The sequence below is a fragment of the Macaca thibetana genome, chromosome X, assembly GCF_024542745.1.
Source record: "Macaca thibetana thibetana isolate TM-01 chromosome X, ASM2454274v1, whole genome shotgun sequence".
In the NCBI taxonomy this organism is placed as follows: domain Eukaryota; kingdom Metazoa; phylum Chordata; class Mammalia; order Primates; family Cercopithecidae; genus Macaca; species Macaca thibetana.
Window position 1 is genome coordinate 53,410,251 of NC_065598.1, and position 25,785 is coordinate 53,436,035.

At 43.0% G+C, this 25,785-nt stretch overlaps 3 protein-coding genes across 34 annotated transcripts in view; 1 reads left to right on the forward strand and 2 right to left on the reverse strand.

The window, feature by feature from the left end:
• Nucleotides 1-25,785, forward strand: part of TSR2 (TSR2 ribosome maturation factor) — a 1,158,091-nt gene that overhangs the window by 693,273 nt on the left and 439,033 nt on the right. Inside the window, exon 1 of one of the 28 annotated variants that reach the window (XM_050777080.1) lies at nucleotides 10,336-10,339. The exons of the other annotated variants lie outside the window; for them this stretch is intronic. The gene's annotated coding sequence lies outside the window, so the exon portion shown is untranslated. Of the gene's footprint in view, nucleotides 1-10,335; nucleotides 10,340-25,785 lie in introns of those variants that run through there. 28 annotated transcript variants of the gene reach the window in all.
• Nucleotides 1-25,785, reverse strand: part of HUWE1 (HECT, UBA and WWE domain containing E3 ubiquitin protein ligase 1) — a 650,778-nt gene that overhangs the window by 450,274 nt on the left and 174,719 nt on the right. The window lies entirely within an intron of this gene.
• The window catches only part of PHF8 (PHD finger protein 8), a 109,731-nt gene that overhangs the window by 51,211 nt on the left and 32,735 nt on the right, over nucleotides 1-25,785 (reverse strand). For 4 of the 5 annotated variants that reach the window (XM_050776860.1, XM_050776862.1, XM_050776861.1 and 1 more), the window contains 8 exons: nucleotides 24,960-25,146; nucleotides 20,765-20,927; nucleotides 11,323-11,410; nucleotides 10,895-11,001; nucleotides 8,616-8,707; nucleotides 4,491-4,580; nucleotides 2,401-2,703; nucleotides 1,536-1,639 (listed from right to left, as the gene is read on the reverse strand). In XM_050776860.1, coding sequence (XP_050632817.1) covers nucleotides 1,536-1,639; nucleotides 2,401-2,703; nucleotides 4,491-4,580; nucleotides 8,616-8,707; nucleotides 10,895-11,001; nucleotides 11,323-11,410; nucleotides 20,765-20,927; nucleotides 24,960-25,146 — 1,134 coding nt within the window. The remainder of the gene's footprint in view (nucleotides 1-1,535; nucleotides 1,640-2,400; nucleotides 2,704-4,490; nucleotides 4,581-8,615; nucleotides 8,708-10,894; nucleotides 11,002-11,322; nucleotides 11,411-20,764; nucleotides 20,928-24,959; nucleotides 25,147-25,785) is intronic. The other variant, XM_050776864.1, reaches the window with a different exon arrangement.

The following is a 25,785-nucleotide window of genomic DNA, read 5'->3' on the forward strand; positions in this document are numbered from 1 at the left end:
ATTATTTAAAGAAGAGTAAATACTTAAATATTTAAAGAAAAGTAAATACGTGCTCATTGTACAAAATTCAAATGCTACTCAAGTGAAAATTTGCTCTTACCTTCCCTATTGTACTTTCCAGGGATAACCACTGTTAAAAACTTGGTATAACAAGGCTGGGCACATGGGCTAATGCCTGTAATCCCAGCACTTTGGGAGACTGAGGCGGGCAGATCACTCGAGGCCAGGAGTTCGAGACCAGCCTGGCCAACATGTAGAAACCCTGTCTCTACTAAAAATACAAAAATTAGCTGGGTGTGGTAGCATGCACCTGAAGTCCCAGCTATTTGGGAGGCTGAGACACGAGAATCGCTTGAACCGAGGGGGCAGAGGTTGCAGTGAGCCGAGACCACACCACTGCACTCCAGCCTGGGTAACAGAGCGAGACTCTGTCTCAAAAAAAAAAAAAAAAACAAAAAACAAACAAACAAACAAAACACACACACAACACAAAAAACTTGGTGTAACAAGTATAAAATATGTAACTAGGTCAGGCAAGGTGGCTCACATCTGTAATCCCAGCACTTTGGAGGCCGAAGTGGGAGGATCACCTGAGTCTAGGAGTTAGAGCTCAGCCCGGGCAATAACAGAAACACCATCTCTATTTTTTTAAAAAATATATTTACATATATATATCACACACACTATTTGTTTGCCTAAATATACATACATATCTCTGGAAGGAAACCACTGACATTGGTTGTCCATGGGAAGGTAAACAGGGAAAGAGAGATGGGTGTGAGATTTTTCACTGTGTGCTCTTTCACATTGTTTTTATTTCTAACGCTTGTATATTCCATTTTTAAACCTCCCTCTTCAAAAAATACAAAAGTCTATATATGTCTTTTCCATACGTGCATACATATATACATGTGCATACATGCCCTTTTAAAAGTAAAAATGGAACTATTCCTATTATTCTGTAATCTGATTTTTAAAATACGCCTTAAACATCTTTCTGTGTCAATATTTAACTGTCTCATTCTTTGTAATGGCTACATGATATTCCATTCTATAGATGTACCATCATTTATCCAGCCCTTACTGATGAACATTTGGATGTTTCCAATTACTATTACAATGGTGCAGCGAACACTGAACATTTATCATTACACACTTGTGTGCAAGGATTTCTATAAATTCCTAAAAATCTAATCTTAAGTCAAAAGGTATAGAAAAAACTAATGCTTTTAGTAAGTATGCTATACTTATTGCTGCCAGTGGTTCTCGCCCAATGACTTGCTGAAGTTTCTAGAACCGATAAAATCTTTCTCAGGATTGCCAATTCGATTTCAGACCTCTCCCTCTACCCACCTCCAACACCACACTGTGGTTCTCTGAACTAAGCAATGATACATTATATTATCTAGGTATTGCCCTAAGTACAGTCCCTCCTACCCATGTCCCAACCCCTAGATTCCAATTCCATGCCCTGTCTCAGTGGCATATTACCACTGACAGTCCCAGTACCTCTGTGCTCCCCCTTCCCACCTCACCTGCCGTTAGACATCAATAGGGCCAATGGGCTCTCATTTCCATCAAGGTCCAAGTCTGGTGAGTCATCATCTGAGTCATTCAAGCAGGCACCAGTGATGTTGAACTGCAGAAGTAGGAAGCTCAGTTGTCACCTGTCTGGGACTCCCATGGGAATCATGATGGCACGTACCCTCTGGTTTCACTGGTTCAGTTCACTGTCAAAACCACCTGAGCCAAGGCCTTCTGCTATACTGTCCCCCCACACCCCCACTGATCACAGGAGCAGGAGTTTGAAAATGTGTGGTTGGTTCAGGGGACACCTATCAATCTTGTGAATCATGTTCCCTTAAAAAAGAGGGGGCACATCTTCAGATGCCCATGGAGAGAATCACAATCTTGAGGCAAGATGGAGCCCTGGTGGAGGGCTTTTCTCAAGGACCTGCTCAAGACTACAACCTGACACACGCAATGTTTTCAAATCTCATTCCCATCCCAGCATTTCAAAATTCAGCTAAGTGTTATGTTTTCTGAAAAGAGCTCCTGAAAATCTTCCCTACCCAGACAGAATTAACCCTCCTCTGTATCTCAGGGTCCCACACACACCCTTGATTGTGGCATTCACAATACTTGATTGCACTCATTTGTTTTTATGCCTGTCTTTCTCACTCGCCTGTCAGCCTCTTGAGAGTCACATCCATAGCACCTATCACAGTGCCCAGCATAGAAAAGGTCTCAATAAATGCCTGTTAAATGAGTGGGACTGGTAGCCAAACACCAGGGGGTCTAAGGGACATGGCAGCCAGACAGGATAGCCTGCTTTTTGAAACCCTGTTCTTCCAAGGGACACCCAAAAGGGTTGGGCTGAACTCATGGGCCAGCACCCACCTTTGCTTTCTGGAAAGAGCCTGTCTTCAGTGCCTGATGATTGTATGTGTCCATGAGATTATAGCTCAACTGGCCAGCAGGCCCCAAGGCTGAACTCTCCTTGCCCTTTCGCTCTGCCTTCTTGAAGAGTTCCTTGGGCTTCAGGCCTTTCTTCTTTGAACCATTTTTGGAGGGCAGTGACAGCCTGGACATGGACATTGAAGTGGAATGGGCTGGCCTGGTTAGGGGAATGGAGCCGGCTGGGAAGATCCTCTGCAGCCCAAAGATATTGCTCGTCTTCCCAACGTTCTGTTGGAAGATGTCCTACAAGAGTGTTAGTACATGAGGGGGTTAGAGCTTACTCAAGGGTTCTCTCAACACTAAGAGCAGAGGTCTGTTCCTGGTACTGGTGGCACTGCCATGGAAGTGGCTTACAGATGCTCCACATATGCACACCCTAGCTTTTACATAATGAGTCATCAAGAATTTATTGGGTGGCATTTCTTTACCCAGCCATTGACAAGTAAGAAGACGAGCAAAGCACTGTCAAAATTGGAGAGAAAATACTCCACTAAGCAGCTGCCATGAAACATAAAATAATCAAGTACTAATCTGGGTGGTTCAAACTCTAAGGACTACAGGATTTGAGAAAAGGAGAGGTTCTAGTCCTAATTCTGCTACTAGCTAGCTCTGTAACTAGCTCAGGAAAGTTATCTGACCATTTGAGACTGTTTGCTCAGCTGTAAAATTAAAGGACTAGACTGGAAAGGTGATTTCTGAAGATGTTCTGTGGCTACTTTGAGCTTCTTGGGAGGAGCCCTGAGAATCGGGGGAAGGTAGAAGGCAAATAAAAAGAACAAGTGGAGCCCTAGGCCTCCCACCTTCATCTTATTCAAAGCAGCTGTGCTTTGAATATTGGCCTTCCACCTAAGATGTCATTTTTAAAAAAGGATTCCATTGCTTTAAGTCATTTGAAAGCCCATGGACCACATATACTCTATCTCTAAGTCCTCTTCCAACCAGCCCAGAGTTTTGTGGTTTAAGTGGGAGGCACTGGAGAAAAGGTAGGCCTTTAACTATCCTGAATGATTTTGACAGATGGGAGTGGAGGAAAATGAGAGGTAGGAGGTGGACACTGTAAGCTATGGTGTAGGCAGTGAAACATGCTGCAAGCAGTGAGGCTAGAAGCACAACTTCCCAGCTCACTTTGACCACCCTTCAGCATGGATGTATATATCCTGGGCACTAAATAAAACTTTACAGCTTCTGAGCTTAAAGGAGTTCTCCTCTGGTGCCTCTGCTACTTCACCATCCCACACCAACTTCTCTCTTTGCTATAAAGTCTACTAATAACAATGGCTCACATTTATTGAGTACTTACTCTGCCAGGCACTGTGCGAGGGGCTCTACATATACTAGCTTTTGATCCTAACAAAATTCTGAAAGGTTAGTGTTATCCTCACTTTATAGATGAGGAAACTGAGGCTCTGAAAGGCTTGCAAGTGACAGAGCAGGAACCAGAACCCAGGTTTCTCTGAATCTCTTACCACTATACCTTACTGCCTCGTGGTATATGCCACCTGTTGAAACATGGCTTTGTAATCATCTTCACCCCGAGAGAACTGTCATTTTGCAGAATGCAGAGACTGAGTCAAAATATTAATAACAACAACAACTACAACTACCACCACCACCCACCACCATGACCCACCGTCAGAATTTATTGTGCACCTACTGTGTGCCAAGCACTCTATTTTTGTGCTCAACTCACATTACCTTACCTAATCCTTTTAACAATCCTTGAGTAGGTACAATTATTCCCCATTTTAGAGATGAGGAAACTGAAACTCAAAGAGGTTAACTTTGCTTAGGGTCCTCTACTAGGCTGAGTTCTTTGTGGGCAGGCACTATTTATGTGTTTTAAGAACCTAGCCCAATGTGCGGCACACTTGAAACACAGTAATAATTATTTGAATAAATGAATTGTGTCTTTGGTAGGGTCTTCCCGACCCTTCCCCTGGGCTCTCATGCTAACTGCAGAGGCCTAACCTGCCACTTGAGCCTCAAAGGCCTTTCCAAATTCCTTCTCTTCCCTGCCCCATGCTCCTTACTTCCACCAGGCGGATCTCCCTGGCCAGATCTTTAATGAGCTGTACGGTTCGCACTGTCTCCGGGATCTCATCCTCATGGTCTGGCAGAGCCTGTCAAACAAGAGGCATGAGGAATAAACCCACACATAAAGAGACAACTGATTTTGGACAAATATGCCAAGGCAATTCAATGGAGAAAGGGTAGTCTTTTCAACAAATGATTCTGGACCAATTGGATATCCACATGCAAAAAAAAAAGAACCTCAATCCATATCTTGCACCATACACACAAACACAAACGTAAAATGGATCATAGACCTAAATGTAAAACCTAAAACTATATACCCTTTAGACCATGCTTGTCCAACCCACTGCCCAGGATGGCTTTGAATGTGACAACACAAATGAGTAAAATTTCTTAAAACATTATGAGACCTTTTTTGGTTTTTTTTGAGATGGAGTTTCCCTACTCTTGCATAGGCTGAAGTGCAATGGCACCATCTCAGCTCGCTGCAACCCCCACCTCCTGGGTTCAAGCGATTCTCCTGCTTCAGCCTCTCCAGTAGCTGGCACTACAGAAGTGAACCACTACACCCAGCTAATTTTTTGTATTTTTAGTAGATACGGGGTTTCACCATGTTGGCCAGGCTGGTCTTGAACTCCTGACCTCAGGCGATCCACTCGCCTTGGCCTCCAAAGTGCTGGGATTACAGGCACGAACCACTGCACCCAGCCTATGTGATTTTTTGTAATTTTTTTTTTCTTTTTTAAGCTCATCAGCTATTATGTGTGGCCCAAGACAATTCTTCTTCCAATGTGGCCCAGGGAAGCCAAAAGGTTGGAAACCCTTGTTATATTTTATTTACTTCTTACTATTTTTTTGAGACAGTCTTACTCTGCCACCAAGGCTAGAGTTCAGTGGTGTGGTGGTCTTGGCTCACTGCAACCTTCGCCTCCCAGGTTCAAGCAATTCTCATGCCTCAGCCTCCCCAGTAGCTGGGATTACAGGCATGTGCCACCATGCCTGGCTAATTTTTGTCTTTTTAATAGAGATGGGGTTTCGCCATGTTGGCCAGGCTGGTCTCAAATTCCTGACCTCGGGTGATTCACCTGCCTCGGCCTCCCAAAGTGCTGGATTACAGGCATGAGCCACTGTACCCTGGCCGGAAACTCCTGCTTTAGACAGAGGAGAAGTTCTTTGTGGCCTTCAGTTAGGCAAAGATTTCTTAGATAGGACATAAGCATGGACCCGAAAAGAAAAAAGTTGATCAACTGAACTTAAAAAGCAAAACTTCTCTTTGAAAAACCTGTTTCAGCACCTCTGCTACTTTGTAAGCCACAGACTGAGAGAAAATATTTGTAAAACATCTATCTAAAAAAGACAGTATCAAGAGATATAAGGAACTAAGTTGTGGGTTTGGGCCACACCTCTCAAAAAAGTCAAGGACCTCAGAGAGATCAGCGGGGACAAACCAGCCTCTCCACTTGTGAGGAAGGAACTCTGTGCTGAGCAGCAACTGGCCCACAGCTAGCTCAACAGCAACCCAGAGCGATCCCTGTTAGTTGTCTCTTTTGTTTGCCCTCTTTTTGAGTACCAAGATTTACATTTTTATGTAGATCTCAAGGTTTTCCTTTGTGACTTTTCACTTCATTTCTGTATCCAGAGGGCTGAGAGAAAATTCCTCAGCATTTCCTTGTTTCTCATGGTTTAATTCTCTTTTTTTCCTTTAACTCTTTTCATCTATCTGGTGTAATTTATTTTCGTGGCTAGGTGGGGAGCTAAGAAACCATCTGACCCAGCTAGATAATCTTATGGCTTCTTCCTTCCCAGACCAGGGTCTCTGGAAAGGTAAGGGAGCAGGTTCCTCCTCTACAAATCATCTGCACTTCACAAGAGTCCTTCCATGAGCATGGGCGTCTCAGAACTATGTTCTACTCTACTCCAGCTCCCACTGATCACTCTGTTTGGGGCCATCCCTTGGTCCCTGGGTCCATCCTGAGTCATGAGTGCTTGGGGCACACCCACCTCCCTTTTGGTGTTTTTGGGACACAGTCACTCTAAAGTTCACTCCGTGGGAGGGGTCAGAGATGAAACCCAAGGCAGCCACACCTGAGAGGTGTGGAGAAACAGAATCGCAGGCTAAGGTCCAGGTATAGGTGAGCCCGGGGAGCAAGGGAAGGCTCAAAATATGAAATCCAAGAATATCTGAGGGGAAGGTTGGCAACAGGAACTAAGGAGATTGTACAAGTTAAGCCTGCAGTGCAGTGACCTTTGGTCACAATATACCCAGAAAAGGGAGTATCTAAAGCCTAAGATTACATGTTGACATTTCTTCTTTTCTTGATTTCTTGGTGTGTTCTTTAAATTCAGTATTCTGAAAAGTTAATTCGTTCACATGGATCAAAAATCAAATATTGGTGCTGAGAAGGAAATTAACAGCTAAAGGCTTACATTAGAAAAGAAAGAAAGGCCAGGTGTGGTGGCTCACGCCTGTAATCCCAGCACTTTGGGAGGCTGAGGTGGATGGATCAGGAGTTTGAGACCAGCCCGGCCAACACGGTGAAACCCCATCTCTATTAAAAATACAAAAATTAGCCAGGCATGGTGGCACATGCCTGTAATCCCAGCTACTCAGGAGGCTGAGGCACGAGAATCACTTGAACCCGGGAGGCAGAGGCTGCAGTGAGCTGAGATCGTGCCACTGCACTCCAGCCTGGGCAACAGAGCAAGGCTCTGTCTCATAAATAAATAAATTAATTAAATAAAATATTGAAAAGCTTCATTCCTACCCTGTCCCTGCCATCAATCCCACCCTGTTCCTGCCATCAATCTCATCATCCCACTCCCACAGGTAACCATTTTCATTAGTTTCTACATCCCAGATCATATATTCAGGCAAGTGTATACTAAGATAATTCTTATTTCCCCCGTTTTTACATATAAAGTGGCACACTATACACATGGTTGTGCACCTTTACTTGACAAATTCTGGAGATCTTTCCAAATCAGTACATACAGAGCTTTTTTTTTTTTTAATAGCTGATTAGTGTTCAGTTGGATAAACGGACACTTGCACATTTCTAAAACCCACTTTGGCAGTATGCATCAAGAGCCTTACATTTTTTCATATACTTTGATTCAGTAATTGTTCTTCCAGGAATCTATCCTGAAGAAACAATCAAGAAATGAGGGACAAAAACAGACATTTACTGTATGATTATTTAAAACTATTCCCTCAAAGAAATAAAAAGGAAGCAGCAAAAAGCAAGTAGTTAGGCAAGGATGGTACATTCCTGCAAAAGAATATCACATAACTATCAAATGTTTCTGGAGAACTTTGGTGACACAAGAAAATTAAGATAAACCAATAGATTCAAACACAAAACTGGATATACAGTTGACCCTTAAACAACATGGGTTTGAAATGTATGGGTCCATTTATATGCAGATTTTCTTCTGACTCTGCCACCTGGGACAGCCAAGACCAACCCCTCTCCTTTTTCTTCCTTCTCAGCCTACTCCATGTGAAGACAAGGATAAAGCCCTTTATGAGGATCCACTTCCACTTTATGAACAGTAAACATACGCTTTCAGCTTACTTTATTGTAATAATACAGTATATAACACAAATAACATATACAAAATATGTGTTGACTATGTTACTGGTAAGGCTTCTGGTCAACAGTAGGTTGTTAGCAGTTAAGGTTTTAGGGAGGCAAAAGTTATATGTGGATTTCTGACTGCATGGGGGGCAGGGTCTGCGCCCCAACCTCCACATTGCTCAAGTGTCAACCACACAGTGTGACAGTAATTATGTTTTTAAAATGCACATAAAAAAGACCAGAAGGAAATGTAGGCAAGTGTTAAATAGTAGTTCCCGCTGAGTGTAAAAATTATAGGCAATAATTTTCCTTCTTTATGCTCTTCCTCATTTTTCCAATACTCTAGGGTAATGTTGTATTACTTTTTATCATCAGAAAGAAAGATTTTAAAATGTAATCTAAGGAATCCTAGCCCAGGCCTCCACTCTACACCCAGGGGCCCACAAGTTTCTCTGGACTCTTCTGTCTCTCCAAAACATCTACCAAATCCAGTCCCTACAAAGGGCAAAATTCCAGAGGAGGTAGAGAAATATGCATATTTACTTCTTTCCTTGTCCAGGCTCTAAAGGCCAAGTTCAAGGCTTTGCCACCATGGACCAGGTAGGAAGCAGGGTGTCTCCTGTTCTCTCGCAAACCTAAAGGAGGAAAGAGGAAAGCAGAGTGTCAACAAAGCCATGCAGGAAAGTGAAGGACTTGGGACTTTTGTTAAGACAACCAGAGAAAATGCTCAAGGTTCTGAGCACCACTGCAGATCTCAGTTCTTCCAATAGTGTTCGTTTACTGAGTATCTACTAAGTGCTAGGAATGTGATATCTATTATCTCATTTAACCCTTATACCTATCCTGTAAGCAAGGTATTATCTTCATTATACAGCCCAGGAAATTGAGGTTCAGAGAGGCAAAGTCAAGACCAAAGGCACACACCTAGTAAGTGCTAGAGCCATGACTAAAACCATGTGTATTTGAATCTGAGGCTTGTGCCCCTTCCATGACATTACTGTGCCTGTTGGGTTTCAAAATGAGAACACTCAGGAGGACTATGAATTCTACCTACACAGACTTGAAGGGCCATTAATGTACAAGATGGATTAGCTGTGTTCTGCCTTATGTCAGGAGGCTACTACAAACAGCCAGATTTAGGCTCTATAAATAATTTTCTACTGAACCAAGCTGTTTAGAATAAGTAATGAACAGTTAGTCATCCAACATTTGATTGAAAACTTAAGTGACAGTCTGGGTGGCAGAGTAAGAGTTTGAGGTATTGGCTATGAGGCTGTACTCATGGCCCCTGAGATTCTTTGTAACTCATCAATACTGATTTCTCCTGGCCAAGTCAACTTGAAGAATCTTAGGCCTAAGTAAGGGACCCATTCTATTCTCGATCACATCAGGGAAGAGGAAACCCAGTAAGCAAATTGGCTTCCAACTGGGCTAACGCCCAGGAACCAAAACAACGATGCCAGGACGGTCAGGACTGGGCCTTATCTCCAGGGGAAGCAGATCCAGGAAACTCTCAGACTATCCAGATTGAGCTTTTTATCTTAACCAGCAGGAAATAGAGATACTTTCACTGTGATCCAATATTCTCAGTCACACTTGCTAAACAAAAAGGTTAAAATCCATGCCCTGCCATGTATTATGCTGAGTAAAAAAGTGAATCTGAGAAGGTCACATACTATATGATTCCATTTATACAATATTCTTGAAATGACAAAATTCAGCCAGGCGTGGTGGTTCTCACGCCTGTAATCGCAGCACGTTGGGAGGCTGAGGCGGGCAGATCATGAGGTTAAGAGATTGAGACCATCCTAGCCAACGTGGTGAAACCCCGTCTCTACTAAAAATACAAAAATTAGCTGGGCATGGTGGCATGTGCCTATAGTCCCAGCTACTCCGGAGGCTGAGGCAGGAGAATCGCTTGAACCCAGGAGGCGGAGTTTGCAGTGAGCAGAGATTGCGCCACTGCACTCCAGCCTGGCGACAGAGTGAGACTCCATCTCAAAAAGAAGAAAAAAAAAAAAGGACAAAAACTAGCTGGGTGTGGTGGCGGGTGTCTGTAATCCCAGCTACTCAGAAGGCTGAGGTAGGTGAAGCTTGAACCCAGGAGGTGGAAGTTGCAGTGAGCCAAGATCACGCCACTACACTCCAGCCTGGGTGACAAGAGTGATACCCTGTCTTGGGGGAAAAAAAAAAAAAAAAGAAATGACAAAATTATAGAAATGGAAAACAGATTAGTGGTTTCCAGAAGTTATGGATGGTACAGGGGGGACAGTGGGTGAAACTATAAAGGGGTAGTATTGCTGGGTACTGTGGCTCATGCCTGTAACCCCAGCAAAAGGAGTCTGAGGTGGGAGAATCGTTTGAGGCCAGGAGTTTGAGACCAGTCTGGTCAACATAGCAAGACCCTGTTCGTACAAAAAAATTACAAAATTAGCTGGGTGTGGGGGCCCGTGCCTATAGTCTTATCTACTCGGCAAACAAAGGCTCCTAGGAGGATTGCCTGAGCCCAGGAGTTTGAAGCTGCAGTGAGCCATGATCGCACCACCACACTCCAGCCTGGGTGACTGAGTGAAATCCTGTCTCAAAAAAGAAGGGGCTGGGGGCTGGGTGGGTAGCACTAGGGAGATTGTTTTTAAAGCACTAATTACCACTTTTTAAAAATTGAACATCTTTAAGGTACACAACATGGTTTTAATTTACATACTGAGATCTTTCTGGTGATGAAATAGTATCGTGTCTTGACTGCGCTACTTACACATACACACACACTCATTCACTCAGGGGAGAGGGGCAAAAAGGACAGTTGGCAAAGGGCTCCATACCACGAAAGATGTCCAGGATGTGCTTTCCCACATACCAACAGATGGTCTCAAAGTTGGGGAATTTGAAGAGGTCTGCTGTGCTCAGCCGCTTCTCAATCTCATAGGCTCTAGAAGGAGGAAACAAAACAACAAAAACAAGGATTCATTTACCGAGCACCTACTATGAATCAGGTATTGTTCTGGATGCTTTGTATCTCTAATCCTCAAAACGACTCTGCAAGATCTGGCTTTATACATTAGGAAACTTGGGCTCAAAGGTTATATAACTTGCCCAAAGTCAAATAACTATTAAGTGCAGAAAAGGTGTTAATCTTCAGCTGAACATGATCAGGAACAAGGAACCATTCCTTTCTGGCTTTCTACATTGTACTCCTCACTCCAGCAGACAGGAATGGCCAACATGGAATCACCATAGTTTCAGGACTCACTTGAGCTGCATCTCGATGTTAAGGCTGTGTAAGAAGTTCCCTCCAAAGGCAAGGCAGTCCACAGGCGTCAGCACAGCATGGATCCATCCTGCAGTGTAACAGGGTAAAATCAAAGCTGGCAAAGGGCCTTTCTTCCTCTGGTTATCTCCACTACCTACTCATCTCAAACCCAACTCCTTAAGAGCAGTTAGGCCGGGCGCGGTGGCTCAAGCCTGTAATCCCAGCACTTTGGGAGGCCGAGACGGGCGGATCACGAGGTCAGGAGATCGCGACCATCCTGGCTAACACGGTGAAACCCCGTCTCTACTAAAAAATACAAAAAACTTGCCGGGCGAGGTGGCGGGCGCCTGTAGTCCCAGCTACTCGGGAGGCTGAGGCAGGAGAATGGCGTAAACCCGGGAGGCGGAGCTTGCAGTGAGCCGAGATCGCGCCACTGCACTCCAGCCTGGGTGACAGAGCCAGACTCCGTCTCAAAAAAAAAAAAAAAAAAAAAAAAAAAAAAAGAGCAGTTAGCCTCCAAACTGGCTCCCCAACACCAGATGTTCTCAAGGTGTGGTCCAAGGAATCCTCAGGCTCCCTGAGATTCTTTCAGAGAAGCTGAGATGCCAAAACTATATTCATGAGAATATTACGATGTTCTTTGCCTTTTTCACCCTTATTCTCATGGGTATACAGTGGAGTTTTCCAGAGGGTACATGATGTGATATCAAACAGAATGAAAGCAAAAGCAGATCTGGGGATCTAACAATTTTTGATTAACCCAGATATTATAGAGATTTGCAAAGATGTAAAACAATGTCACTCTTCCCACTAAACATTTTTGAAAATAGTTTTCATAAAAAATTTTTATTTATGCTAACATGTAATGGGCTTATAATTATTTTTTAATAAATTAACAAGTATTTTTAAATTTTCTATTTTAATTTATATGGTAAAAATTGATAAATATAAACCACACAATAAAAAGCTCTTCTGGGTCCTTAATTTTTAAGAGTATAAAGGAATCCCAACTGTTTGCAAACCACTGCTCTACAATAATCTCATATCTATCCTTCACATCCAATCCTGAGCGATATATCTAAAATATAAATTAGGGTCAGGCATAGTGGCTCATGCCTGTAATCCCAGCACTTTGGGAGGCCGAGGTGGGCGGGTCACCCGAGGTCAGGAGTTTGAGATCAGCCTGACCAACATGGCAAAACCCCGTCTCTACTAAAAATAGAAAAATTATCTGGGCATGGTAGCAGGCACCTGTAATACCAGCTACTCGGGAGGCTGAGGCAGGAGAATCGCTTGAACCTGGGAGGCGGAGGTTGCAGTGAGCCGAGACCACACCATTGCACTCCAGCCTGGGCGACAGGTATGAGCCACTGCGCCCGACCTATATTATTCTTTTTATATTTTGGTACATCTGAAATATTTCATTAGAAACTAAATAAACAAATAAACCTTCAATGGCCCTCAATCGCCTCTGTGGTAAGTTCAGTCGACCTACCTTTTCACTTTCACCCACCCCAGCCCTTGTTGTTTAAGCTCTAGTATCCATAAGCTGCGTCACACAGTTTTGGTTTGCTTCCACCTTTCCCTATGTCTGAAATGCCATTCCTGTCTTTCTTTTCTTAGTTAACCCCTACTCACCCTTCTAGTGTCGCTCTCCTAAGATTTTCACAAACCTCTGGGCTAGACTAAGCGCTCTTCTCTGTGCTTCCAAAACTAAGGGTGAATACGTCTATTGGTGCTATTGTGGCTAGTAGATTATACTGAAACAGCCTATCAATCTTTTGTCCTTAGCACTTAGCCCAATGCTAGGGCACACAGTAGACACTCAATGCTTGTGGCACTAAGTAGATTGCACCTGGTGTGTGGGCATTTCTACCAAGATGTAAATTAATTAACTCAAACCGCTAATGGGCAAATTCAATTCACCAGTTACTAAATGCCCAGTATAGAAAAGTCATTATGGAATAGACCAGGCAAAGGATTCAAAGATGGATGAATAAATGCCTGGGAACAGAAAACTATAAAAGAGAAAAGCAGATGTGGGTGGGAGTTGGGTGGGGAGTGAATGACCTGCCTCACCATGTATTAAACATTCTAAAAAACCAATGAAATCATACCAATAATATTGATAATTGAAGAGAAAAACAGACTTGTAAAACAACAGACAATCCAATATATATAAGACAATATATGGTTAGACAAATATAGAATTATATAACAAGAATTTGAAAGAAAGCATTGTAAGAATACCTTAGTGAGCAATTCCAAACATGCTTGACACAAAAATAGAAAATAGAAATTCTCAGCAAAGAAATACACAAGAAACAAAGGAAAATTTTAGGACTGAAATGTACTGTATCTGGGCCAGGTGTGGTGACTCACACCTGTAATCCCAGCACTTTGGGAGGCCGAGGTGGGCGTATCACGAGGTCAGGAGCTCGAGACCAGCCTGACCAGCATGGTGAAACTGTCTCTACTAAAAATATAAAAATTAGCCAGGTAAGGTGGTGCACGCCCGTAATCCCAGCTACTTGGAAGGCTGAGGCAGGAGAATCACTGCAACACAGGAGGCAGAGGTTGCAGTGAGCTGAAATCGCGCCACTGCACTCCAGCCTGGGTGATAGAGCGAGACTCTGTCTCAAAAAAAAAAAAAAAAAAAAAACTCTACCTAAAATTAATGCAATGGACAAACTCAACAGAAGAATGGAGACAATAGAAGAAACAGAATAATTCGAAGACAGAGAAACCGAAATTACCCAATCTGAACTTGAACAGAGAGAAAAAAGACACAGAAAAATAAACTTAAGGACTTGCGGGACTAAGACAAGATACATAACATTCATGTAATCAGAGATCCAGCAGAAGTTAGAGTATGAGTCTAAAAAAGTATTTCAAGAAATAATGGTGGCCTGGCGCGGTAGCTCACACCTGTAATCCCAGTACTTTGGGAGGACAAGGCAGGCAGATCACCTGAGGTCAGGAGTTCAAGACCAGCATGGCCAATATGGTGAAACCCCGTCTCTACTAAAAATACAAAAATTAGCGGGGCATGGTGGCACATGCCTGTAATCCCAGCTACTTGGGAGGCTGAGGCACAAGACTCACTTGAACCCAGGAGGCGGAGGTTGCACTGAGCCGAGATCGCACCACTACACTCCAGCCTGGGCAACAGAGTAAGAGTCCCTCTCAAAAAAAAAAAAAAAAGAAAACAAAAAAGAAAAGAAAAATAATGGCTAAAAATTTCACATATACGGCAAAAGACATAAACCTACACATTCAAGCAGCTCAGTGAACACATTCAGCATTATAAACCCAAAGAAATCCACGCCAAAAAAACACATCATGGCCAAACTGCAGAAAACTTAAGGAAAAAAAAAAAAGAATGAAAGTATCAAGAAATGATACATTATCTATTGGGGAAAAGCAATTCAAATGACAGCCAAAATCTCATCAGAAACCACAGAGGCCAGAAGGAAACAGCAAAACATTCTTTAGGTGTTGAAAGAAAAGAACTATTAACCCAGAGTTCTATATCCAGAAAAATATCCTTCAGGAATGAAAGAAAAAAAAAATCAAGACATTTACAGATGGAAAAAAACTAAGAACTTGTCGACAGTAGACCTACCCTGAAACTCTCAACACCAGAAAGGAAAACAGAATAGACGAGTAAAAACATGGGTAAATACCACAGAATTTCCTTCTCTTGAGTTTTCTAAATTATATTTCATAGGGAAAGCAAAAATTATAAAACTTTGTGATACAGTTCTCAACATACGCAGAGAATAGAAGCCCTCTTGGTGTAGTGGGTAGCACGACAATCTCATAATCAATGTATGAAGAGAAATATTTAAGACAAATACATGGAAAAATGTAAAACATGACTAACTGTAGAAAAATGTGAAGGATAAAGGGATGTAAAAAGAGGTAAGGTTTTGGGCCTGGTGTGGTGACTCACGCCAATAATCTCAGCACTTTAGGAAGCCGAGATGGGTGGATCACTTGAGCTCAGGAGTTTAAGACCAGCCTGGGCAACATGGCAAAACCCCATCTCCACTAAAACTAAAAAAAAATCAGCCAGACGTGGTAGTGTACATCTGTGGTCCCAGTAACTTGGGAGGCTGAGGTGGGAGGATTGCTTGAGCCCGGGAGGTCAAGGCTGCGGTGAGCTGTCATCTTACCACTGCATTACAACTTGGGTGACAGAATGAGATTCTGTCTCAAAAAAAAAGAGGTAAGGTTTCAACCCTTCCCTCAAACAGGTAATATGTAAATACTAGTAGACTGTGATATGCTATGTATGTATAAAGTAATAATTAAACACTAAAAAATAACTAGAAAACCTATATGAAAGCTGAACCAAAAAATTCTTATGAAAATTCAAGGGACTGGCTGGGCCCTACGGCTGACGCCTGTAATCCCAGCACTTTGGAGACTGAGGCAGGTGGATCACTTGAGGTCTGGAGTTCGAGACCAGTCAAGTCAACATGGTGAAACCCCGTCTCTACTAAAAATACAAAAAAATTAGCCAGGCATGGTGACGGGTGCCTGTAATCCCAGCTACTCGGGAGGCTGAGGCAGGAGAATCGCTTGAACCCAGGAGGCAGAGGTTGCAGTGAGCTGAGACCGCACCATTGCACTCCAGCACGAGCAACAAGAACAAAACTTCATCTCAAAAAAAAAAAAAAAAAAAATTCAAGGGGCTAAATAATACTGAAAAAGAAAAAGTTGGAGCACTGGCACTTCCCAATTTCAAAACTTACTACAAATGTACAATAATCGAGATGGCGTAACACTGTTAGAAGGATTGATAGAATAGAATTCAAGGACCAGAAATAAACCCCCATCTTTGGTCAACAGATTTTTGACACAGGTGTCAATACAATTCAATGGGGAAAGAACAGTCTTTTCAAAAGGTTCTGGGACAACTAGATAACTACATACAAAACAAAGAAATTGGACCCTTACCTCATACCATATACAAAAATTAAAAAATGGATGAGAGATCTAAATGTAAGAACTAAAACTATAAAATGCTTAGAAGAAAACTTAGGCATAAATCTTCATGAACTTGAATTAAGCAAGTCTCTTAGACACCAAAAGCATAAGCAAATAAATAAAAAAATAAATTGGACATCAAAATTTGTAACTTTTGTCCTTCAAAGGACACTATCAAAAAAGTGACAAGACAGCCCCAAGAATGAGAGAAAATGTTTGCAAATCATATATCTGGTAAAAGTCTAGTATCCAAAGTATATAAATTCTTATAACTCAACAATGAAAAGACAATCTAACTAAAGAATGGGCAAAAGATTTAAATAGCTATTTCTCAAAAAAAAAAAAAAAAAAAAAACTATACAAGTGCCCAATGAACATGCAGAAAGATGTTCAACATCAAAGGTCATCCAGAAAACAGAAATCAAAACCTCAATGAGATACTACTCTACACCCATTAGGATGGCTACAATCATAAAGAGACAGCAATAAGCACTGGAGGAAGATGTGAAGAAACTGAAATTCTCATAATTACTGTTGAGAATATAAAATGGTGCATGCAGCTGCTTTGAAAAGTTTGTCAGTTCCTCAAAAAGTTAAACACAGAGTTACCATATGACTCAGCAATTCCCCTCCTCGATATATACCCAAGAAGAAATGAAAACACATGTTCGCACAATAACTCGTACATGAATGTTCACAGCAACACTATTCATAACAGCCAAAAAGTGCAAACAACTCAAATGTCTATCAACTGACTAATGGATAAACAAAATGCGGCATATCTACACCACAGAATATTACTCAGCTGTTAAAAAGAATGAAGTGGCCAGTGCAGTGGCTCACGCCTATAATCCCAGCATTTTGGGAGGCCGAGGCGGACAGATCACGTGGTCAGCAGACCGAGACCATCCTGGCCAACATGGTAAAACCCTGTCTCTACTAAAAATACAAAAATTAGCTGGGCATGGTGGCGCGTGCCTGTAGACCTTGCTACTTGGGAGGCTGAGGCAAGAGAATCGCTTGAACCCGGGAGGCAGAGGTTGCAGTGAGTGGAGATCGCGCCACCGCACTCCAGCCTGGCAACAGAGCGATACGCGATACTCCGTCTCAAAAAAAAAAAAAGAAGTGCTGGCTGGGGAGCGGGAGTGGCTCACATCTGTAATACCAGCACTTTGGGAGGCCTAGGTGGGTGGATCACCTGAAGTCAGGAGTTCGAGACCAGCCTGGCCAATATGGTGAAACCCCATCTCTACTAAAAATACAAAAATTACCCAGGCAGTGGTGGCAGGTGCCTGTAATCCCAGCTATTCGGGAGTCTAAGGCAGGAGAATCGCTTCAGCTTGGGAGGTAGAGGTTGCAGTGAGCCAAGATCGTGCCACTGCACTCCAGCCTGGACATACTGATAAATGCTATAACATGGATGATTCTTGAAAACATTATGAGTGAAAGAAGCTAGACACAAAAGACAGCATATTACAACATTCCATTTATATGAAACATTCAGAAGGTGAAATCCATATACAAATGAAGTTAAAAACGGGTTGTCAGGCCGGGCGCGGTGGCTCAAGCCTGTAATCCCAGCACTTTGGGAGGCCGAGACGGGTGGATCACGAGGTCAGGAGATCGAGACCATCCTGGCTAACATGGTGAAACCCCGTCTCTACTAAAAATACAAAAAAACTAGCCGGGCGAGGTGGCGGGCGCCTGTAGTCCCAGCTACTCAGGAGGCTGAGGCAGGAGAATGGCGTGAACCCGGGAGGCAGAGCTTGCAGTGAGCTGAGATCCGGCCACTACACTCCAGCCTGGGCGACAGAGCGAGACTCCGTCTCAAAAAAAAAAAAACGGGTTGTCAAGGGCTGGCGGACAAACGAATAAAGAGTGACTGCTAATGAGTATAGGGTTTCTTTTTAAAACAATGAACATTTGGGCCAGGCACAGTGGCTCACGCCTGTAATCCCAACACTTTGGGAGGCCGAGGCGGGTGGATCACCTGAGGTCAGGAGTTCAAGACCAGCTTGGCCAACATGGTGAAATCCCATCGCTATTAAAAACACAAAAATTAGCTGGGCGTGGTGGCATAAGCCTGTAGTCCCAGCTACTCGGGACGCTGAGGCAGGAGAATCACTTGAACCCGGAGGCAGAGGTTGCAGTAAGCCGAGATCATGCCACTGCACTCCAGCCTGGACAAAAGAGTGACTCCATCTCAGAAAATAAATAAATAAAATAATGAACATTCTCTGGTATTACATAGCAGTGACGTACAACCTTGTAAATATATAAAGAACTGAATTGTACCCTTCAAAATGGTAAATTTTACAATATATAAGATGTATCTTAATTTTTCAAAAGCTCATTTAACTTAATGAAAATACAACATATCAATATTTGTGTGACACACCTACATCAATGCTGAGAGGGAAATTTAGGGAAAGTCTGAAATCAATAACTAAGCTCTCATCTCAAGACTACAAAAAGAGCAAAATAAACCAAAAGCAAGCAGAGGGAAGGAAAAATAAAGATAAAAGCAGAAATCAATACAACTGAAAACAAAAAGACAACAGAGAAAAATCAATAAAACAAAAAGTGGGCCGGGTGTGGTGGCTCACCCCTGTAATCCCAGCACTTTGGGAGGCCAAGGCAGGCAGATCACGAGGTCAGAAGATCGAGACCATCCTGGCCAACATGGTGAAACCACGACTCTACCAAAAATACAAAAATTAGCCAGGCGTGGCGGCCGGCACCTGTAATCCCAGCTACTCGGGAGGCTGAGGCAAGAGAATCACCTGAACCTGGGAGGCAGAAGTTGCAGTGAGCCGGGATCGGGATCGCACCACTACACTTCAGCCTGGGTGACAGAGTGAGACTCTGTCTCAAAAAAAAAAAAAAAGTGGCTCTTTGGATATATCAATAAAAATTGACCAATCTGTAGAAGACTGACACAAACAAAAGAGAAAGCACAAATAACTAATGTCAGGAATGATACAAAGAATACCACTAGAGACTTGGAAGATATCAAAAGGGTAATAAGAAAATACTATATGGCCGGGTGCAGTGGCTCATGCCTATAATCCCAGCACTTTGGGAGACTGAGGGAGGTGGATCACCTGAGGTCAGAAGTTCAAGACCAGCCATGGCCAACATGGTGAAACCCCATCTCTACTAAAAATTTAAAAATTAGTCGGGCGTGGTAGTGCAAGCCTGTAATCCCAGCTACTCAGGAGGCTCAGGCAGGAGAATCTCTTGAGCCTGGGAGGCAGAGATCACAGGCAGACGAGATCGCGTCACTGCACTCCAGCCTGGGTGACAAGAGTGAAACTCCATCTCAAAAAAAAAAAAGGAAAACACTATGAACAACTCCACACATACATCTGACAATTTAGATTTTTTTTTTTTTTTTTTTTTTTGAGACAGAGTCTCGCTCTGTCACCCAGGCTGGAGGGCAGTGGCAGGATCTCAGCTCACTACAAGCTCTGCCTCTCAGGTTTACGCCATTCTCCTGCCTCAGCCTCCCAAATAGCTGGGACTACAGGCGCCCGCCACCTCGCCCGGCTAGTTTTTTGTATTTTTAGTAGAGACGGGGTTTCACCGTGTTAGCCAGGCTGGTCTCGATCTCCTGACCTCGTGATCCGCCCGTCTCGGCCTCCCAAAGTGCTGGGATTACAGGCTTGAGCCACCGTGCCCGGCCGACAATTTAGATTAAATAGACCAATTCCTTGAAAAGCAGATGATCGCAACTTACTTAACACAAAATACAAAATCTGAATAGCCTTACGAAGATTTTTAAAATTGAATGTTAATTTAAAACTTCCCAAGAAAACAAATCTCCAGGCATATGTGATTACACTAGAGAATTCTACTATACATTTTAAGAAAATTTAACACTAATTCTGATTAAAGAAATGAAAGAAAATCTAAATAAGTGGAGAGATACACTGTATTCATATAAGACCCAATCAAGTAAAGATGTCAACTCTCTCCAAATTGAGACAACTGGGGGATTTTTTTTCACAATAAATATACTCAAATCTCACCCAAGACCTAAGAATTCATAATTCTAAGAGTGAAGCCCAGGTACATACTGTTTAGGAAAAAAAGGCCCATCCCCACCACAGGTCATTCTGACTTAGAGCCCAGAATGCCAGCCTCCCAGGCACTACCCCTAGAGTTACGGGGCTCAGAGTCATGTTCTCTATCTTCACCAAGATGACATCAACCCAGGACAAAGAAGTCCATCAGCCTCCTCCTGGACATTCCCCACTTTCAGCCTCCCCAGGTGACCATGCTGCTCACTGACTACCCCATGAAATTTCTTGAGGCCCAGTTCTGCGCCTTTGGCTGATATGAGAAACACATCCCACATAATCAGATTAATATGCTATGGGGCCAAAAGCTCCCTTCTTCTTTCCACCCTCCCTGAACCCTCCCACAGAGGCACCCAAGGGAAGACCTGTGGGAATGAAAAGTGTCTGTCCTTGCTTCACGGAACACTTGTAGCACTTGTCCACCTGGTCCCCAAAGAACATCTCATTCTGATTAGAGGAACTGCTCCAGCACTCAAAGAGAGTCAGATTGGCATTTGTTGGGCGAATCAGGTAGAAGATCTTTTCACCCTGAAACAAAAAGAGGTTGAAGTGACAAAAATACCAAGGGTTTCCAGAAAAGTCCTTAATGGGTACTCCAAAAGGCTATTATTTCTCCCATGCTCCAAAATGATGGCAATATGCCAGATTTCTTGCCCAAACCCATCCAAGAATCATTTTTATGTGGATTTGGAAAACTTCAAAAGGTCGCTTTGCTTTTTGTACTTTTAAGTTTCTATAAACTTGACAAAAACAAATTGGAAAGGGCATTTCAAACAAAATTGTTCAAGACAAGACAAATGTACACCAAGTGTTCCTATTTTAGACACAATGCCAAATAAAAAATGGCCTCTACAGATGAGTAGATCAATACTAGTAGCCTTAGGAGAATTTAAGGCCACATTACTGATGAGAAGAAAATTGAATTTGCCTTCAAATGCCATTTACAGAGTGTTCCTTCCCACACCTGCAATCAAAGCCCAAGGACTTCTGGAAGATTATATGTTATGTGATTATCTTTTGGAAGAACATTTATTTCCTAATTGTGTTTTGCCTGGATAAACATCAGAAAGATAATTTGGCAAAAAAAAAAAGAAAGAAAGAAAAAGAAAAAGAAACAAAAACCCAGTAGCACAAATATATTCTCAAAGCATGATTGGTTTAACCAATATTTCCCAATAATAAATTTCAACGTAGAAAAGTAACACTAGAAATATCAGTTGTACAACTGGAGAATTTTGAATCAGATCTGTAGATTAGGTACTAGTATATCAATGTTAACTTCCTGATTTTGATAACTATACAAATTATTTAAGACACTGTCTTTGTTTTTAAGACAAAGTTTTAAGACAAACCTGTAGTTAAGAACTACAACTGAATTATTAAGATATAAAGGAATACTATGTCTTTACGTGCAAATGTCTCAGGAAAAAATATATATATAACCATTTTATTGTGTTTGCTTTAGAGAGAGAATATAATAAAATGGTAACATTTGAGGTATCTCGGGGAAGGGCAGAGATTCTTCCCATTATTTTTGAACTTTTCTATAAAATGAAATTATTTTAAAATAAGAGTTAAACCTAACATTTGCATAATAGCACTTTCTTTTTTTTTTTTTTTTTTGAGACGGAGTCTCGCTCTGTCGCCCGGGCTGGAGTGCAGTGGCGCGATCTCGGCTCACTGCAAGCTCCGCCTCCCGGGTTCACGCCATTCTCCTGCCTCAGCCTCCCGAGTAGCTGGGACTACAGGCGCCCGCCGCCTCGCCCGGCTAATTTTTTGCATTTTTAGTAGAGACGGGGTTTCACCATGTTAGCCAGGATGGTCTCGATCTCCTGACCTCGTGATCCGCCCGCCTCGGCCTCCCAAAGTGCTGGGATTACAGGCGTGAGCCACCGCGCCCGGCCGCCATAATAGCACTTTCATTTACACATTCTAATTCCTACATGATAAACCAATGGAAACAACTAGTTAAGGACTTGTGATCACTTGGACAAGAGCCACAATCCAAGTTTTCCATTCTTTCCTTTGACTTTTCTGGTAAGAAAACTAGGCCAGGCATGTTGGCTCAAGTCTGAAATCTCAGCACTTTGGGAGGTCAAGGCAGGAAGAGCACTTGAACCCAGGAGTTTTGAGTCCAGCCTGGGCAACACAGTGGGACCCTGTCTCTACAAAAAATAAAGTAAAAAAATTGTCTGGACACGGTGGCTCATGTCTGTAATCCTAGCACTTTGGGAGGCCAAGGTGGGAAGATCTCTGGAGCTCAGGAGTTTGAGACCAGCCTGGGCAACAGAGTGAGAGCTAGTCTCTACAAAAAAAAAATGTTCTTAATTAGCCAGAAGTGTGGTGTACACCTGTAGTCCCAGCTACTTGGGAGGCTGAAGTGGGAGGACAGCTTAAGCACAGCAGGTCGAGGCTGCAGTGAGCCATGATCATGCTACTGCACTCCAGCCTGGTTGACAAAGTGAGACACTGTCTCTTAAAAAAAAAAAAAAAAAAAAAAAAAGGTAAAAAAAATTAGCTGGGAGTGATGGCATGCACCTATAGTCCCAGCCACTCAGGAGGATCCCTTGAGCCCAGAAGTGAGAGGCTGCAGTGAGCTATGATTGCACTACCGCACTCCAGCTTGGGTGACAGAGCCAGATTCTGTCTCTTAAGAAAAAAATAATAATAATAAAAAAGAAAACTAAAGAATGTGAACAATGGTGAAAACCAAAATCATTTAAGGAATTAGGAATTTGTTTTCCAGACCTCAAAAATCCTTTATAGTCACTGACAATTAATACACTAATTACAAAATTGTTAACAATCACTAAAAAGGAAACTATAGAAATCCTGACTTTAAAAAGACTTCTTACACAGGTTTTATCTTCACTGTGGTGGCAGTTAAATGACTATATACAATTGACAAAATTCATCAAATTGTACAATTAAAATGGATGAATTTTTTATTTATTTATTTATTTTTTTGAGACGGAGTCTCACTCTGTCACCCAGGCTGGAGTGCAGTGGCGCCATCTCGGCTCACTGCAAGCTCCACCTCCCAGGTTCACGCCATTCTCCTGCCTCAGCCTCCCCAGTAGCTGGGACTACAGGCGCCTGCCACCACGCCCAGCTAATTTCTTTTGTATTTTTAGTAGAGACGGGGTTTCACCATGTTAGCCAGGATGGTCTCGATCTCCTGACCTCATGATCCGCCCGTCTCGGCCTCCCAAAGTGCTGGGATTCGGCCAAAATGGATGAATTTTATGGTATATAAATTATACCTCAATAAAGTTGGAGGAAGGGAAGCTTCGCATGTTGCCAGGAATTTCCAAAGTAAATGTGGACATTTCCATACATGCTGGTATGAGTATAAATTGGTTCAATTAAGAAGGTAAAAGTGGTTGGGTGCAGTGGCTCATGACTGTAATCCCAACACTTTGGGAGGTGTGTTGGAGGCAAGCAGATCACTTCAGGTCAGGAGTTCGAGACCAGTCTGGCCAACATGGTGAAACCCTGTCTCTACTAAAAATACAAAAATCAGCTGGGCGTGGTGGTGGGCGCCTATAATCCCACCTACTTGGGAGGCTGAGGCAGGAGAATTGCTTGAACCCGGGAGGCAGGGGTTGCAGTGAGCTGAGATCACGCCACTGTACTCCAGCACTGGCAACTGTCAGCTTGGGCGACAGTAAAACTCCATCTCAAATAAATAAATAAATAAATAAATAAAATCTTTGTTTTTCCTCTGCATCAACAACAACAAAAAAGAAGGTAACAACCAGGAAAACCTCAGGTATCTGCTATTATTTTAAAACGTTTGATTAGTCAAACTTTTTTTTTTTTTTTTTTTTTTTTTTTTTTTGAGACGGAGTCTCGCTCTGTCGCCCAAGCTGGAGTGCAGTGGCCGGATCTCAGCTCACTGCAAGCTCCGCCGCCCGAGTTTACGCCATTCTCCTGCCTCAGCCTCCCGAGTAGCTGGGACTACAGGCGCCCGCCACCTCGCCCGGCTAGTTTTTTGTATTTTTTAGTAGAGACGGGGTTTCACCTTGTTAGCCAGGATGGTCTTGATCTCCTGACCTCGTGATCCGCCCGTCTCAGCCTCCCAAAGTGCTGGGATTACAGGCTTGAGCCACCGCGCCCGGCCTAGTCAAACATTTTTTAATCAATTTTTTTTTTTGAGACGGAGTCTTGCTCTGTCGCCCAGGCTGGAGTGCAGTGGCACGATCTCGACTCACTGCAAGCTCCGCCTCCCGGGTTCACGCCATTCTCCTGCCTCAGCCTCCCCAGTAGCTGGGACTACAGGCGCCCGCCACCACGCTCAGCTGATTTTTTGTATTTTTAGTAGAGACGGGATTTCACTGTGTTAGTCAGGATGGTCTCAATCTCCTGACCTCGTGATCTGCACGCCTCAACCTCCCAAAGTGCTGGGATTACAGGCGTGAGCCACCATGCCTGGCCAAATCAAATATTTTTTATTCAAAAATGTAAATCAAACTAATTCAAAATGTTTCTGTGCTGCCATGTGACACGTACAGGGAGGCCCAAGGCCTGGCTGCCTCCAGAAGCCATGCGTATTCCTACCTTGAGTACATGGTACCAGACAGAGGTGCCACCAAAGTCAATGTGAAAGTCTGTATAGCTATCTCGCACACTCATGAGGCAGTACTTCTGTACATTGGGTCTCTCAAAGACACATTCCTCTGGCCACAAGTTTTCGACCCATGACAGCTTTCGAACAATCTTCGGTGTCTCCACAAGGTTAGAAAGTCTACCAAGGAAGGGGTGGACAGCAGATGTCAGCTGATTGGGAATAGAAGGTTGAGGCCTGAATAAAATACCCCACAGTTCAGTGAGGCTCAGATAAGTCAGAGAACAAGTTCCCTCCACAGAATCCCCAAAGGCACACAAGACACTTATTTCTGTTCTGTAAGTCTGGTCAGTATCCTCACTCTACTCATCTCCAGAAATCCCAAGTCCCAGCTCCATAGGCTTCTCCAGTCAAAGGTGTTCATTTCCTCCACTAAATGCTCATACTCCCCAGCCCCACTCCAGACTACTCACTTGGCATGTGGATTATAGAAGTTATTGCACTATCCCTATCTCATATTGTCTTCTTTATGAGAAACCACTAGAGCAACCTCACAGGGCTCAGTTCCAGGTAAAGAAATGTTTCTCTGAAACATCTGGTTGTTTTTATCCTATGTAAAATCTTACAATATTGCACTCCTCTCTTTGTTCTGAACTTCAGGAAATTCACTGAAAACTCTACAGTCCATCTCCACCAACTATCCAGACATTCATAAATGCATTTTATGTGCAGAGTACCCACCACATGCATATTCCATTTCCCAATCTTATTTCACTTTTGTCCTAATTTTTCTTTTGTTTTTTTTGGCTTCTCCACATC